Here is a 16,512-nt window from a genome sequence, read left to right as displayed (position 1 = left end):
GCAGACTGCAACCAACTGAACTCACAGCTTGAAGCAGAGAGTCCAGCCTCTGTCAGCCAGTTCCCAGCTAGCTGACCATAGACTGATATGAAATGCTTATTGAATACTACCGGAATTCTGTGGTTGTTTGTAATAGTTAACTCATACAGGAGGGCATTATTAGCTCAATTTTCCCTGCTAAGGCTCTGCGCCACTAATTAACTTAGCTAGGGACCGGCTCTGCCTAATCTACCACCCTACACTGTCTGCTGCACATAAGAGATGGGTAAGGTGGATGTGGCCAAGCTCCTACCCTTCCCTAATGGATGGCATGGGATCGGGCTGGAGTGGACTGGTTTTTAGGGACCTAAGGGGGAAGGCCCTTTCTCTGTAATTTTTCCCTTGGAAGTTCTTACAGATTGCCGAGAATTTTGATCTTGTGCTGTGTGTGGACTGGAGGGAGGTTACTGTACTGAGTTTCACTATTTCCTGAGCCATTTCCACTGAAGATCTGAAGAACTGAGGAGGGAGGGCCCATCGACATTTCTCAAGCTTGAAAGACGGCATTGTTGATCTGACTGCCTTGCGTGATTAGCCAAAGAACTCAAAAGGCCTGGGAGGGCGTTGTTCTTACCGAAATTAACTCTGCTTGTGTGTGTGAGTTCCTTAATGGCTGGTGTTTGATACTCTTCACAATGAGAACAGAGGATTTAGCATTCATCTAAGACTTAGCTTTTGATATCAATACAAATTAAAGCTTTCTTCCGTAAGCCTTAGTGAATGGTATTATTTGAATAAATGTGTGAGAGAAAAACAGTGGGCTCAGAGAGAGCCAAACCTGAAGCCCAGTGCTGTCCTCCAGTCCTTACTAGTAGGGTGATTCTGGATGGATCTCTTTGCCCCGCCTCACCCTGTCAGGGGTGGATAAGAGCCTTGATGGAGAAATACGCATCTTCATCTAACAGGTAGTAGGGGAGGAAATACATGTATTTCTGGAATATAAATTATAATATCCACATATCTCCAAAACTAGAAAGATGATTTTTAATTTTTTGCTTTTATCATTTGAAAAATACACATAGGGTCTGCCTCTGTTGGAATCAGGGCTAACATGACCACTGTCCACTGAAGCCAGGCCAAGACCTACAGACAGAGATATCAACAGCCCAACAATTTCCCCTCCCGTTCCTCACCTCCAGGGTCACCACAGCCTTGCCAGAGGTGCTGGTCCCACTGGCCACTAACAGGACCTCAAAACCCCTTGACAAGGCCCGAGATGGGGGGAATCTAGCATGAGCTCAGCTCCCTCTCCAGACCCTGGTCCACAGCTGCATTGTAAGCCTATATATAAACTCCCCTCTTCCATATTCCATTTGAATTGAACATGTAGTGCAAAAATAGAGTAAAAATGTGTCTCAGCAGTAGAATCGATGGAAGGATGCTATTGAAAGGCCAGAAACAAAGATGTTTTTGTTACATAACATGTGATGAAGGACTACTCTTAGAAAAGCACCAGCCAGCTCATGATTCAAGCAAGGGAAGGAAAACTTTGCCTGATCAGGACATTAGTGGGACATAGAGCAAATCCCCCAGGGAGCTGGAAGTGAAGGTGGGAGAGGAAGCGTTCAGATGCAGTCAAATCTCTAATCTACAAATGACTGTGGTCTGTGCTGGGTGGCTGAATGAAGCTTCAGTTACAGCCCCAGCTTCTGTTTCACTGTGGTGACTTGTAGGACATTTCAACATCAAGGTTGTTATGAGAATTGCCATTGTGGGCCAGGAAGGGGCCGTTTTACCGGAGGTAACTTCAGCAGTCCCAGGAAGGACCTGACAAAGGAAACATTTGGCACAGTGGGAATATTCATGAGACAGATTCTGGCCAGATCTCTGTCCCAACACAAATACTGCCATGTTCAGAAAGAAGATGATGGAGTTGAGGGCATTGCTGCAGGGCAAGGCCCTGCTCTGCTTGCAGTGTCAGGATTTTTAATAATGATAGGTGCACAGGGTGTGATGGGCTTTGACGCTTGTTACAACCAAGTAAAGCATGCTGAGAAAGGACCTTTAGGGAGTACTACGCAAAGTAAAAACCTTGTGCCCAGTTGGGACATGCCAACTTCGCTAAGGGGCCTGTTCTGGAGTGCCCTCCTTCTCTTTACATATAACACATCTCAAACAAAGTAAAAAATTCCAGGAAATTGTAGGGGAATTTTAGTTGTCAAAATTGAGGCCTGGGGGGAGTACGCTACCTATTAAAGTTGTTTGGTGGGATCTAGCTCTGCTAACTTTGTTCAGTTGTGTTTACAGCTGTGTGTCATGAAAACTTTTCCTGTGTCTCATAATATTCTGAGACTTGATACTAATTTACTTTAAACACAAGAAGTTTATTTGTATATTTGTAAATTACTAAAGGCACAACATTTTTCAGGGATATGTGTAAAAAGAGGGAAGACAGTCTTTCCTTTGTTTAGAGCACTATGGGGAACTGTTTGCCAGTCCAGGAAAGTCATGTCATCAGCACAACAAAGCTCAGGATACTTAAGCTACTGACAACAGATGCTTACAGGAGCCACCTTTCAAGGTGATTGCACCTCCTGTCCTGGTGCAAACATCTAAATATTGAAGTTTTTCATATTCTATTTGCATGCATTTGATCTGTCAAAAACTGACAGACATGGAAAAATCTCCCCCTTTTGAAGCTTTGCTAGTTCTCTTAGGATTTCTTAGGGGGTGTGTGTGTTATATACTCTGTATCTCTATAATTTGATATATATAATTTATTACTATTAGATCTTAAATGTGGATTGCATGTTTTATCATCATAAATGATTATTTCATTTACTGATTTTACCACAAATTATACATTTTTGACAATAATATTACCACCTCTGATTATTTATTTAAAATACCCATACACTGATGCTGATTTTTTCTTTATTTTTTCTAGCCCTTTTCTTTATTTTTTACATATTAGTGTTTCTTCATTTTAGTCTTGTCTTTTCTACTATCTGGATTTTTAAACAAAATCTCTACCTTTTCACAGATCTTTACCTTTTCAAAAAATGGTTCAGTCCAGTAACTTAAAATTTTGAATTTTGAAATAATTTTAGATTCATAGAGGAGTTGTAAAGATGGTACAGAGAGTTTCTATATACCTTTCACCCAGATTGCTCTAATGTGAATGATTGTCTTACATAGCCATGGCACAACGATCAAAACTTTGAAATTAATGTTGAAACCATGCTAAACAATGCTAAGAAACTAACACTGATATACGATTATTAACCAAGATATGGATTTTATTTGGATTTTGTAGCCCAGTTTTTTTTCTCCCATGAATTTTCTCTTTCTGCTCCAGGGTCCAGTGCAGGATTCCACATGGTTTTCAGTCACCATGTCCCCTTGCTTTTCCCCAGTCTATGACAGTTCCTCAGTGTCCTTGTCTTTCATGACCACAGCTGGTTAAATTGGGTCCTCCAAAAAGATGTGTCCAAGCCTCAACCATTGGTACCTTGGATGATCTTATTTGGAAATAGGGCTTTTGTAGATGTAATGAAGTTACGTCTCAGGATATCATCCTGGGTTTGGATTAGGCCCTAAACCCAATGACTGGTGTCCTTATAAGAAAGTGGAGAAGAGTGTGAGACATGCAGGTAAGAAGGCCATGGAAAGATGGAGGCAGAAATAGTCACACTGCCATAAGCCAGGGGACACCAGACACCACCAGAGGCTGGAAAAAGCAAACCAGGATTTCCCCCACAATCTTTGGATGAAATGTGGCTCTGCCGACATCATAACTTCAACCTTTTTGTTTCCAGAACTGTGAGAAAATGAGTTTCTGTTCATTGAAGCCACTGAGTTTGTGGTAATTTGTCATGGCAGTCCTGAGAAACAAATACAATGACCTTGACACTTTGACAAGTACCATCAGTTATTTTGTAAATGTCCCTTAGTCTGTATTTTGTTCAATGTTTCCTCATGAGTATACTGGGGCTATGGATTTGAGAGAAGAGTGTGAGTGAGGTGAAGGTCACACCATACGAGAGGATACAGGATATTAACCTGACTTAAAATTGGTGATTTTACTTTGATCACTTGCTTAGGTGTTGTCAGCCAGTTTGCTCCATGGTAAAGTCACTATTTTTTCCTTTTTATTATTCTTTTTGTTAGAAGAAAGTCACTGAGGCCAACCCACGCTTAAGGAAGGGAATCAAACTCCCTTTCTGTAATTTTACATTTTTTGTTGAATCTTGGAGCTGACACACATTCTTTTTCAACATCCTTGGAATGTTTTCAAGCCCTGATTTAAGCTTAAAAAAGACTCTGGAAGTTCTGGTTAGCAGAAATTTTACAGGCTGCATTTGTTAACTACAATGAAATAAAACAATAAATTAATATTAAAATAATAAATAACATAAAAACATAGAAACTCACAATGCTGTCCTACAATATTTTTTTGTTAATAAGGAAATAGAATATGAAAATATGTGTATGTCAAAAATTAAGGAATGAAGTCAAGTCATACATAAAAGAAATTAATGATGATCTGCTAGGCATGATGGCTCGGGCTTGTAATCTTAGCACTCTGGCAAGAGGATCACTTGAGCTCAGGAGTTCAAAACCAGCCTAAGCAAGTGCAGGATCCCATCTCCACTAAAAATAGAAAAATTCATCAGATGTCGTGGTGGGTGCTTGTAGTCCCAGCTACTTAGGAGGCTGAGGCAGGAGGATCACTTCAAACCAGGATTTTGAGGCTGCTGTGAGCCCTAGAGACCGGCACTCTAGCCTGGGCAACAGAGTGAGCTTCTGTCTCAACGACGACAACAACAACAATAAAGAAATTAATGATGGTAAATGATTTTTATTACTTAACAAAAAAGTTGAATGAAAAACATAAACTAAGCAACTGAATAAGCTAGGGAAAAAGTAACAAAATACGCTCAAGGAAAGTAAGAATTAACAACATTGAAGTATACACCGATGAATTATAAAACAGAACAGCAGAATTGATAAACTCTAGAACTACTTTGGTTAAAATACTTCATTCCAAGTATAAACATTTAGGAGTTTCTTTTATTAATTTCTTTCTCTTATTCCAAGTTAAAATAAACTAACAACTATTAGGTAAATGAGACAAAATAAATATTACGGTGTGTCTATAACAAACTGATTAGTGAATCAATTCTGTTTAATGGTAAAAAAAGAGATGTCAGCTAAGGACATCTGCTCTCAACTTTATGTTTTCATTGTTCTTAATGTTTTAGCTGATATAGTTAGAGCAAAAGAAAGTGAGAGGAAGAAAGAGAAAGGAAGAAAGAACAGGCAGTATGTATTGTAGAAAGGAAGTACATGATCAAATTTGTAGACATTAGGGGCAGTGCCTGTGGCTCAGCGGGTAGGGCGCCGGTCCCATATGACGGAGGTGGCGGGTTCAAACCCAGCCCCGGCCAAATTAAAAAAAAAAAAAAATTTGTAGACATTATTATGTCTACAGAAACCAACTCCAAGTTTGCTGAATCCCCAAGCCCCCCTCCCTCTGAACCCTGAGCAGGAATTGTTTAAATGTAAGGTTTGGCATATTTTCTCTTATGCTTTAGGTGGGTTGTACTTCTTGATATTCTTAATGGGTTATTTCTAACTGGTGAATATTTGGGAAATGTAATACTCAGTTAACGGTTATATGTACCCATCAGTTTAAAAGGAATTTTGGAAAAATTGACTATAGATTAAAACTCATTAGTCGAATGTTCCGGAATGATCCAATTGCAGGAGGTTTGGTTTAAACTACTTAGTTATGCCAGAAGTGCAATTGAGAAGAAACCAGAAAGATACTGTAATAATGGGCAAGGACTTACCTAAAATATTTTTGTTAACATTTCCCTTTAAAGAGTTAGGCCTGTAATAGGATATCATCTGCTCCTCTCTGGTGTCTCTTGGGGTCATGAAGTCAGCAAAACTTCTGATGACCCTGCAAGCAAGCCAGCTAAGCTCAGTGTGCTTTGTCCCTCTCTCCCTGGCCACTATGGGCTAAATGCATAAGGTGAGCCACGGCCTCGGCCTCGCATTACTGACTCAGGTTATCCCCAAAGCCAAACAAAACTCCAAATGGGAGGCTGTGCACAGCAGGCTTCCAGGCAGTGATTTAGAATCCTGCCGAGAGAGCAGGGCTTGGCAGGGACTTGACCCAGGAACAGTGGCTTCTCTCTGCAGACCTCTTGCATCCTGGTGCTGAATGAACTCATTTTCACTTACACCACTCTTCTGGGGATATGGGTCAAAGGCTGAATGTTTGGAACCACCCAACATTGAGTTGAGCCAGAGATGAGAGGGGCCTCTGGCTCATGTTGCAATGAAAGAGCAGTTTCATTCCATCCACACAGGTTTCCTTTCTTACTGCTTCATAACATGATCGTACTTATTGCGCTTTTAACTATTTAAAATTGCAATTAAGTATTACGTATAATGATTATTTTATAAACATGTAAGTGTAATATTATAACAATATTCTAACACATACCCATGAACACCCCCCCCTTCCTTCTGGTCTGAGAGAGCGAGAACATCACCGACACCTTGGAAGTCTTCCCTGTGCTCCTCCAGAAATCCTCCCCTCTCAGAAGTAAATAGTGACACTCAATTTATTTATACACGCAATGTTACCATTACCTTGCTTTTAGTCATAGTTTTATACCACATGTTTGTGTTTCTAAAACATATGGGTCATTTGGTTTTATATGTTTTTGGACTTTCTATAAATACAGTATGTTTTCTTCTATAATTTGCTTTTTGGGCCCTCAAATTATTTTCCAGAGAGTCATCCATGTTGCTGTGTGTACGTGATTATTTTGATTTTCTTTCTTTGGTATTTAGTGTTCTTGCTAATAGACACGATTTATGTATCTATCATACTATTGGAAAACTTTTGAATTGTTTCTGGTTTTTTGCTGTTTCTTTTTTTGAGACAGAACCTGAAGCTGTCACCCTGGGTAGAGTGCTGTAGCATCACATCTCACAGTAACCTCCAACTCTTGGGCTCAAGCGAGTCTCCTGCCTCCGCCTCCCAAGTAGCTGGGACTACAGGCGCCCACCACAACGCCCAGCTATTTTTTGGTTGCAGCCATCATTGTTGTTTGGCGGGCCTGGGCTGGATTTGAACCCCCCAGCTCAGGTGTATGTGGCTGGAGCCTTAGCCACTTGAGCCACAGGAGCTGAGCCTTTTTTGCTGTTTCAAACACTGTTGCTACGAATGTTTTTGTACATGTTTCTGGATGCCCACATGCTAGAGTTTCTCTGGGATATAACATAACTGCAGCTGTTGTGCCATAAGATATTCACAGCTTCAACTCTATTAGACAATGCAGAATCGTTTCCCAAAGCAGTTGTATCAATTCATATACACCCCGGCTTTACAAGGTTCTGAAATTTTTTGTGTGACATTTTTAATCTTCTAAACCTATTGCTTTACTGGTTCTACAACCATTCAGCCTTTTTATTTCTTCTGGAGTCAGCTTTAGTAAGTTATTTTTCTAGGAATTCAATTGCCCTAAGCTTTCAAATTTATTGCTGAAAAGTGGGTCACAGTACCATTTTATTAGCATCTTAATATCTGTGGCATTTATAGCTTAGTCTCCCTTTTTATTCCTAGCATTGCTTATTTTATTATTTATCTATTTTTACTTCTGGTCAATTTTACCTAAAGTTAGGCAATTTTGTACCTTCCCCCAAAGAACCAAATTTTGAATTTGTTGAAACTCATTTTTGTGCATTTCTTTTCCATTTTATTAATTTATGATGTTGTTAATATCATTTCTTTTCCTCTACTTATTTTGGATATGTTATGCTTTTCCCTCATCTTAAAAATCGAGAGCCTAACTCAATCTTCAGCCTTTCTTTTTTTGTAAGATAAAGATGTATGGCTATCACTTGTCCACTACACATTACCTTAGCTGCTACTTACCGTACTATGCAGAATTACATGTAGTGTATTCCTCATTGCACAGCTCCAAGTGGGTACTAAAAATAATTAATTTTTCTCTAGCTCTTCTGTTATTTAGAAGTATGCTACCCAATTTCAAAACAAGTGGAGTTATTTTGTTTTATTCCGAGGGGAATATTTGCTGTATATTTCTTAAAGTGATGTCAGAAAAAGTGTGTTTTTTATAATGCCAATCCTTTGAAATTTGTCAGATTTAGCTTTTGCCTCAGCAGGTAACAAGTATTTATAAATGTCCCATGCATGCTTAAGAGGAATATGTATTTTGAAGTGCTCTCTCTATGCTCATTAAAATAAGCTTGTTAATTGTGTTTAATTTTTTTTTTATATCCTTCACTGCTTCATCTATGTTACTGAAAGAGATGTGTTAAAATCTTCTGTTGGGTTAGTGAAATTATTGTATTATCCTTGCAAGTCTTACAATTTTTCATTTATGTATTTTTTTAAGAACTCAGCCTTTGTTTATTTATTTATTTACTTTTTTGAGACAGAGTCTCATTCTATTGCCCTGGTAGGGTGGCATCATCATAGTTCACAGCAACCTTTGTCTCTTGGGCTGAAGCTATCCTCTTGGCTCAGCCTCTCAAGTGGTTGGGCCTATAGGTGCCTGCCATAATGCCTGATTAGTTTTTTTAATTTTAGTAGAGATGAGGTCTCACTCTTGCTCAGGGTGGTTTCAAACTTGTGAGCTCAAGTGATCTACTCACCTCGGCCTCCCAGAGTGCTGGGTTTATAGATGTGAGCCTCCATGTCTAGGTTTCTTTTATGTATTTTGATAGGTATATATAATCTAGGACTTTTATATCTTCCCCGTGAATTTAATTTTTTTTATCCTAAAATAATGGCTAGACAACTGAGATTTACCAGTTCCCAACATCCAGGTACCTAACATAGTGTGTAGTTTCTGAGTCACAATTTTCTTTCTTTCTTACTCGCAGTACCCTAAGCCTGTAACCTTCGGTGGGTCTTTGACAGGTTTCTACCTCTCAGGACTTCAGCGTATTTTGGGAGTTCTGCTACTAACCTGGTGGTATATTTCATGTGACTAGCAATGAAATTGCATCAGGATGAAGGAAATTATAATCATTTTCTCCTAATGAGACCTGGTAAATACTGTCATTTTTTCCTAAATGGTAGAAATCAATGTCTTTAGTTTTATTTGTTAGGGTTATTTAGGAATATCTCACCCGAAGATATGGGAATGGATTAAATATCTTCTTATGGCATTTTAAGAAATTTTAAAACGACGTATGGGAGAAACTTTAAAAAACTGTAATACACAACATTTGGAGTCTATTTGCTCTGAGATCTCTCTCCTTCAGTGGAGACCCCCGTGCTGTCTAGCACCACGTGTCTTCACCCTCCTGGCCACCAATGAATGGAGGTCATGGACTCTTGAACCAAGAGCTTCAAGGAAAATTGAAATTGAGAGTTCAACATTAGCTGTAACCACTTGAACCAGAAAGACATGTCAACATTACAGAAAAAAAGATCTGTAAAGTGGAAAGAAGAGGAAAGTTGAGTTAGAGAGGGAGAAAGGAGAGCTGATACATGATTTCAGGGAGGATTTTGGCATCTTTCGGGCTCCTGGTTCCAGTCTCTTTGATACTCAACTGTTTTTCTTGCCCTTTGATTGTTTTAGATACTCCCATGTTTTTGCAATAACCCCCCCCCCACACACACACACACACTGATTTAGGCTAATTTGAATGAATTTCTGTCCTTGCTGATTTAAAATGCTACTGTGCACACCAACTACAGAGCAACCTTCAGAGGGGTTGGATGGTCTGGGCTGTGGTTAGCAGCATCTGAAGCATCTGAAGGATTTCTTTATGGGAGTCAGGATTTAAACATAGGCAAACAGTTGGGTCTAATGCACTGCGTCAACCTGCCACCACCACATTGTACTTTTGATCCTGCGCATTCCACATAGAAATCATAAGGAATGTTAGTGTAAATTGAATTCATGCTAAATGGGTTTATTGAAACTTAAAGAAACCAAACATAACTATCAGAAAAAAAAATTTTCAGAATGACAGGATAAAAACCACCAGAAGCCACATTTTTATTCATAGCATACTCCGATGACTAAATCCATACTGGCTTTTAAAAGTAGTTTTAGTTATCCACTGTTTTCCCACAGAAGGAAATGTTCACAATCCAGAGTATGTTGGTATTGAAGCACTTTCCTGAGTAAAAAAATAGGCTTGCTCCTGATAAAAAGAAAAGAAGAAGTCTGTATCAATGTCCATTTCAGGACTCCTTGAGGAAGTGTGTCACGTACTTGCATTAATTTCAAGATCTATCTATCTATCAAGATGAGGCGAATCAATTGAGAGATTTCTGCCAAATTACTGTTAGTGCAAGTTCCTGGGTGCACTCTTTGTTTTTGTGTTGTTTTTGCTGTTCTCTGAATGCCTAGAAATTGAATGATTGAGCTACAGAAAGTCAATAGATTCTATTAGTATTTTCCTTTCATTTACCCATTCATGCATCTTTTGAATATGCCTTAAGTTTAGTCTGGATTCCCTCTTTAAAAACACTATTCAAGAACGTTTAAAAGTGCAGAATCCAGAACCAAAAGGCTTTGGATTGACCCAGGCAAGGGTTTTGTGACCTTGCTCTGTGCCTCAGTTTCCTCATCCATAAAATGGGAATAATCAACAGTAAAAGATTGTTGTGAAGAACAAAAGAGATAATTCACTTAAAGCACACAGGACAGAGGCCAGCACAGAGCAAGCCCTGTACCAGTGTCAGTTTGGTGCCCGGCCCCCACATGACTGGAGCCCTTTGTGGAAACACCTATGTCCGACAACTGCACCTGTGCTGACTTGGAGTGCACAGTGGGAAGGCTACTCACCTTGTATCTCCTCAGCCAAGTAGGTTGGAACCCCCCGGCACATACTAGCAATGTTTTTTCCAAACTTGTTCAGGTCATCAACTTCGTTAGGGTTGATGGAGTACATGAGGCCCTTGGGAGGGGGTCCCTCTGGTCTCTCACCCTGAAGCTGAGTGTGAAGAAGACGGGTTAATAGGGAGAAAGAGAGAGAATGGATGCCAACCCCAGGGATTCGTTCATTTGAGGAGTGCAAGGCCAGCAGGTGTGGCTTGGCTAAAGTTTTTCCATAAGAAAGATGAGGAAAATCCTTGTGTATCTCAGAAGTTCTAAGTGTCCTAAGGGATTTAGCCAGTGTAAAACCTCAGCTTCTCGTGACAGCAGAAGCATGAGGCTAAGTTATTCTGAAACTTGGGCCTCAATTGGTCAGCATAGATTCCTCACGTTAAGCTACATGATAATCTCTTCTGAGAATGCAGTTTATGTATTTTCTCTACTTTGTCAATGAAAGGCGCCCTTTGATCAGTTGTAGGAATATGAACTCGGGCAAACATTTTATAGAACCATGAAACTCCTCTTCCCACCCACCTCAACTAGGGTGGCCCAGTCACATTTAAATTTTAGGTAAACAACCAATTACTTTTCAATATGAATATATCCCCAATATTGCATAGGAATCTTTTTATATGAAAAAAGATCCATTATTTATCTAAAATTCAAACGTAACTAGGTGCCTCTATTTTTGTTTGCTACATTTGATAACCCTAACTTACCCTTGCAGAAAAATGTCACTGGGAAGTGCTGAGGGCTCCCACGGGTGTGATGAGAGCTTCGCTCTCTAACAGCCAAGGCTACCACAAGCTCTGCTCAGCTGCTGCAGAGGCAGGTGTGAGCCACAGCACGGGGTGGGCGGAAACTGCCTCCTTTCAGGGCGGAAACTGCCTCCTTTCAGGGCGGAAACTGCCTCCTTTCTCCCTTTGTGCTGCACACTACAACACACTCTGAGCAAAAGGGAACGACTGCGATCTTCTCATTATTTACTGGAGTCATAAAACCTCTCCCCTCACCAAAAATAAAGAAACGTTTACTTTTACCTTCTTTTCTTTGACCAGTGCATCAAGGGCTTCAAGGGAGGGCATGGCATCCTTGTTCATTTTGTGCACAATGCATGACTTCTTCCGAAAGAGTCTAGTTGCAGCAAAGCCCTTTAAAGAAGATGGGAGATAGTGAGGTGTGTGTTTTCCAAGGAGCTTTTCTCTATAAAAAGTCAATTCTACCAGCAGAAGAAATGGACCTCCAAGATTGTGGTGAGCTGGGGTAAGAGCATTGGATCTGGTCCTGCCTGACGATCAGATCTATGGTTAACATTTGCAAGGACAGATCGCAAGAACTGTGAGGGCAGTGACTCACTAACTCATTCACCTTATCTTCAGGTTCTAGTGTGACAAGAACCTCTCTACATATGTCCATTTTACTGAAACAGACTTTAAAAAGCCATCGCATTTTAGTTTTCTTTAATTCTCACAACATTTCAAGAAAGCAAGTAAGATAGAAATTAGTTTTCTAATTGATTAAGACTGAAACAATAGGGCGGCACCTGTGGCTCAGTGAGTAGGGCGCCGGCCCCATACACCGAGGGTGGTGGGTTCAAACCCAGCCCCGGGCCAAACTGCAACAAAAAAATAGCCGGGCTTTGTGGCGGGTGCCTGTAGTCCCAGCTGCTCGGGAGGCTGAGGCAAGAGAATCACATAAGCCCAGGAGCTGGAAGTTGCTGTGAGCCGTGTGACGTCACGGCACTCTACTGAGGGCAGTAAAGTGAGACTCTGTCTCTACAAAAAAAAAAAAAAAAAAAGACTGAAACAATAAAGAGTCTGATGTGTACCCATCGATCTACGAATAGATTAATAAATTGTGGTATATGTACAACAGGGAATAGTATGCAGCCTTAAAGAAAGATGGAGACTTTACCTCATTCATGTTTACATGGATGGAGCTGGAACATATTCTTCTTAGTAAAGTATCTCAAGAATGGAAGAAAAAGTATCCAATGTACTCAGCCCTACTATGAAACTAATTTATGGCTTTCATATGAAAGCTATAACCCAATTATAGCCTAAGAATAAGGGGAAGGAGGAGAGAGAGGGGAGGGGAGGGGGGAAGATGGGCGGAGGGAGGGTGATTGGTGGGACCACACCTATGGTGCATCTTACAAGGGTACATGTGAAACTTAGTAAATGTAGAATATAAATGTCTTAACACAATAACTAAGAAAAAGCCAGAAAGGCTATGTTAACCAGTGTGATGAAAATATGTTAAATGGTATATAAAACCAGTGTCTGGTGCCCCATGATTGCATTAATGTACATAGCTATGACTTAATAATAAATTTTAAAAAATAAAGTGAGAAAAAATTGTTTTTCAATTAAAAAAATAAAGTTTGCTGTTTAAAAAGATGGAGTTGCTAATTGCAGAGTCAGGTCTCCTAAGCAGGGCCACGTGTTTCTTTTCTTTTTTGTTTCTCCCTTATCAATGAATATTAATATTTTTATTTCTTTTAGTCCTTCCGAATTAGAGTTGAAATGTCAATCTCAATCTCTGTAGAAGGAAATTGAAGACAGAGTGGAATGGACTATGCCTTGGAAGCAGTGATATGGTATAGGTCTTTCATTATGATTGAGGGGATCTGTAGGTAAGGCAAAAGTGTATTCGTATTTGCCTTAAATCTCCATAATCCCTGAACATAGTGGATCCTAATAACTGTTCATTGATTTGAATTCTAACTAATCATGCAACAGTTATGAGCAGTAGTTATATCCAGGGAATGAAATCGGGCAAGCAAACAGGCACTTTTACTTACATAACTATGTGCTTATTTATTTAGAATTTATTTAGAGATTTTTATGGTTAGCTTGCACTTTATTGGTTAAAAAGGCATTGCATTTATAAAGAATGAAGTAGAAATCACATGGTGACTACCTACATTTTCATAATCCCAGACGGCGTTCCAGGAGTCCCACCCGTTGTCGTTGTCAACGTTGGCCACGTTGTGTTCGTTGTTGACACTCACTGACTGCTGCCCGCTGCCAGCGGCGTTGTTGTCATCGCTGATGTTGATATTCTGAAGTTTATAAGGAGTTGAGAGTGACTAAATACCACATTTCTTCCCAAATGCATTTTGTTAACAGACTCTAAAAGGTGGGACTTACATAGTCAGCAAGAGTAGGTGCTAGGAAGATTCCAAGAAGTCCAGCAAAGACGATCTGAAATCACAAATAACACTGGCTAGAGTGACGTGACAAAAGGACGTCCTCTCCTTTCTTTCTGTATTCAAGCTTAGAGGAAACATTTACCAATTTTTACCTATGTGCTGCATTCTTGTTCAGTGTGACTTCTTTTACCTTGTATTTTCTTAACCATAAATGTTTTAAAGATGATGTAGAATCGTTGACTAATTATAAGTAATTTCATTAATGTGATATATAGCCTTCAATTTTTTTTTTTTTTTTTTTTTTTGCAGTTTTTGGCCAGGGCCGGGTTTGAACCCACCATCTCCGGTATATGGGGCCAGCGCCCTACTCCTTTGAGCCACAGGCGCCTCCCTAGCTTTAGAATTTTTAATGAAAAACTGATGAAGAATAAACTTTGAAATGAAAAATAGCAAGATATGAAAATGGTTATAAGTTGTGAAATTCATATCTGAAAATTATGTAAGTTAATTTTCCTACTTGATGTGGGATGCTGTCCTTTTGATAAGGTACATGGTTTACTTATTTGTCACGTGCTGTAGCTTATCAGACATAGGGCTTTATGCAGGGAGCCCCATTCTGGGTAACTATGCTCATTTTCTTCACCTGGGACAAAATAGTTTGAGAACTATACTGGTGGCTCAAGGTAATTTTTAAAAAAATGGTTTAATTTTTTCATGTATGCTTAATAGGGTGAAAAACTTGGTCTCTTAAAAAGTCGGGGAAGGAAGAAATTTTAGAGAACGCCTAGAACAATGCCATCCATTTACAGATGAGCAGCTGAACTTGACAGGTTAGTGACTCGACCAAGATTGTACCTCTTGTTCACGCAGAGCTAGAAGGGAAACCAGATCTTCTACCTTATACTGCGAGCTCCCCAGATTATTTAAAAATCTTGTTCCTAGTGTCTCAAGAATGGAAGAAAAAATATCCAATGTATTCACCCCTACTATGAAACTAACTTAGGACTTTCACATGAAAGCTATAACCAAGTTACAACCTAAGAACAGGGGGAAGGGGGAAAGCATGGGGAAGGAGTGGGGAGGGGGGTGGGGGAGGGATTGAAAGGATCACACCTGTGGTGCATCTTACAAGGGTACATGTGAGTCTTGGCAAATGTGGAATGTAAATGTCTTGGCAAAGTAACTAAGAAAATGCCAGGAGGGCTATGTCAACTAATGAGATGAAAATGTGTCAAATATTCTATGAAACAAGTGTATGGTGCCCCGTGATCATATTGATGTACACAGCTATGATTTAATAAAAATAAATAAATAAATAAAATCTTGTTCCTATTACGAAGACTTATTTCTTGATAATTATTTTACATTTGAAACTCTATTTTAAAGCAGAGTCTGCTGTAATATATTCTAAGGTGTAATATGTGGAAACACAAAAATATTCATCTGATTCTAGACCCTTTGCATCCTGTTACCAAAAACCCAATGCTACAGGTTCCTTTGGGAGGATTTTGTGGTCCATCTCCTACCCTTCTGAGCTTCTGCCCGGAAACACAGGTGAGATAATTACACTTGCTTCATGACAGGGCCCAAAGCAAATCTTTCTTTCTTGGAAATCCAGCCCATTCCACAGAAAAGAATGGGGCAGTAAGTCTCCTACCCACTCGCTTTGATAATAAGCTTTTAATCCTGCCTGAACATGCTCATAAATGTTGGTAAAAGGAGAAATTCAAGAATGAAGAAGATCAGGCACTTTCTAGGGCTTTCCCTGGGTAGGGACCTGAATCAGGTGATGCGGTAAGTGATTTTGTTAAAGGTAACTCAGTATAAGATGCGCAGACAGCTATATAATAGCAGCACAATGGTATTTCTCCATAGAGATGATTATAAATGATGTTTTCCATGAAAAGGAACGAGAGAATTTTTTTTTTTTTTACAAAGTTTTCCATTGCAGTGCTATGGCCACAAGAAAAACCCCCTTATCTCAGAGTGCTAACATTCTCCAGTGAGATGGTAATAAATTCAGAAGGAAAAATCTACTCACTGTGAGCTTCATCTTGTCTTCACAAAAGCAACAGAGCACAGGAGCAGGGAGGCATGGACCGGGAGGAGAAGCCTTCTCCCATTTGTACTTAACCGGCTTTACTCAAACTAGGTGTGGTCAGGTGAGGCCGCAGACTTATCTCTGTCCATTCCCTATATCTGTGCCATGACCCTGGTGTGCCAGGAAGCCCTTCAGAATATCTACCTCATTTGCAATGTGCTTTGACATGGAGTTAGTCTGACTCATCACCTGTTGAAGTTAAAGTACCACAACAAACTCAATATGATTTACGATAATTTCTTGTCTAATAAAAGCCGTGGGTGTGGGTATTTAATACATTGACATTACTCAGATTCAGAAAAATATAATCCCTAAAACCAAACAAAACCCTAGACGAGAAACTGTGTGTACACCAGCCCTTCCAGATAGCAGATCCTGTACAAATGTGGACACGG

The 16,512-nt window shown here is 39.7% G+C and overlaps 1 protein-coding gene across 1 annotated transcript; it reads right to left on the bottom strand.

The window, feature by feature from the left end:
- Nucleotides 1-9,935: 9,935 nt before the first annotated feature.
- GKN1 (gastrokine 1) lies at nt 9,936-16,172 on the bottom strand. The gene is made up of 6 exons (XM_053588981.1): nt 16,058-16,172; nt 14,015-14,068; nt 13,789-13,926; nt 11,903-12,013; nt 10,833-10,980; nt 9,936-10,185 (listed from the first exon to the last, which is right to left on the bottom strand). The coding sequence occupies exons 1-6, from the start codon at nt 16,067-16,069 to the stop codon at nt 10,091-10,093; spliced, it is 558 nt and encodes a 185-aa protein (XP_053444956.1). The 5' UTR covers nt 16,070-16,172; the 3' UTR covers nt 9,936-10,090.
- Nucleotides 16,173-16,512: the final 340 nt, after the last annotated feature.

This window comes from Nycticebus coucang, chromosome 4, assembly GCF_027406575.1.
Source record: "Nycticebus coucang isolate mNycCou1 chromosome 4, mNycCou1.pri, whole genome shotgun sequence".
Taxonomy (NCBI): Eukaryota; Metazoa; Chordata; class Mammalia; order Primates; family Lorisidae; genus Nycticebus; species Nycticebus coucang.
The sequence above is the reverse complement of the archived record's forward strand: the minus strand, read 5'-3'. Positions and strand labels throughout refer to the sequence as shown.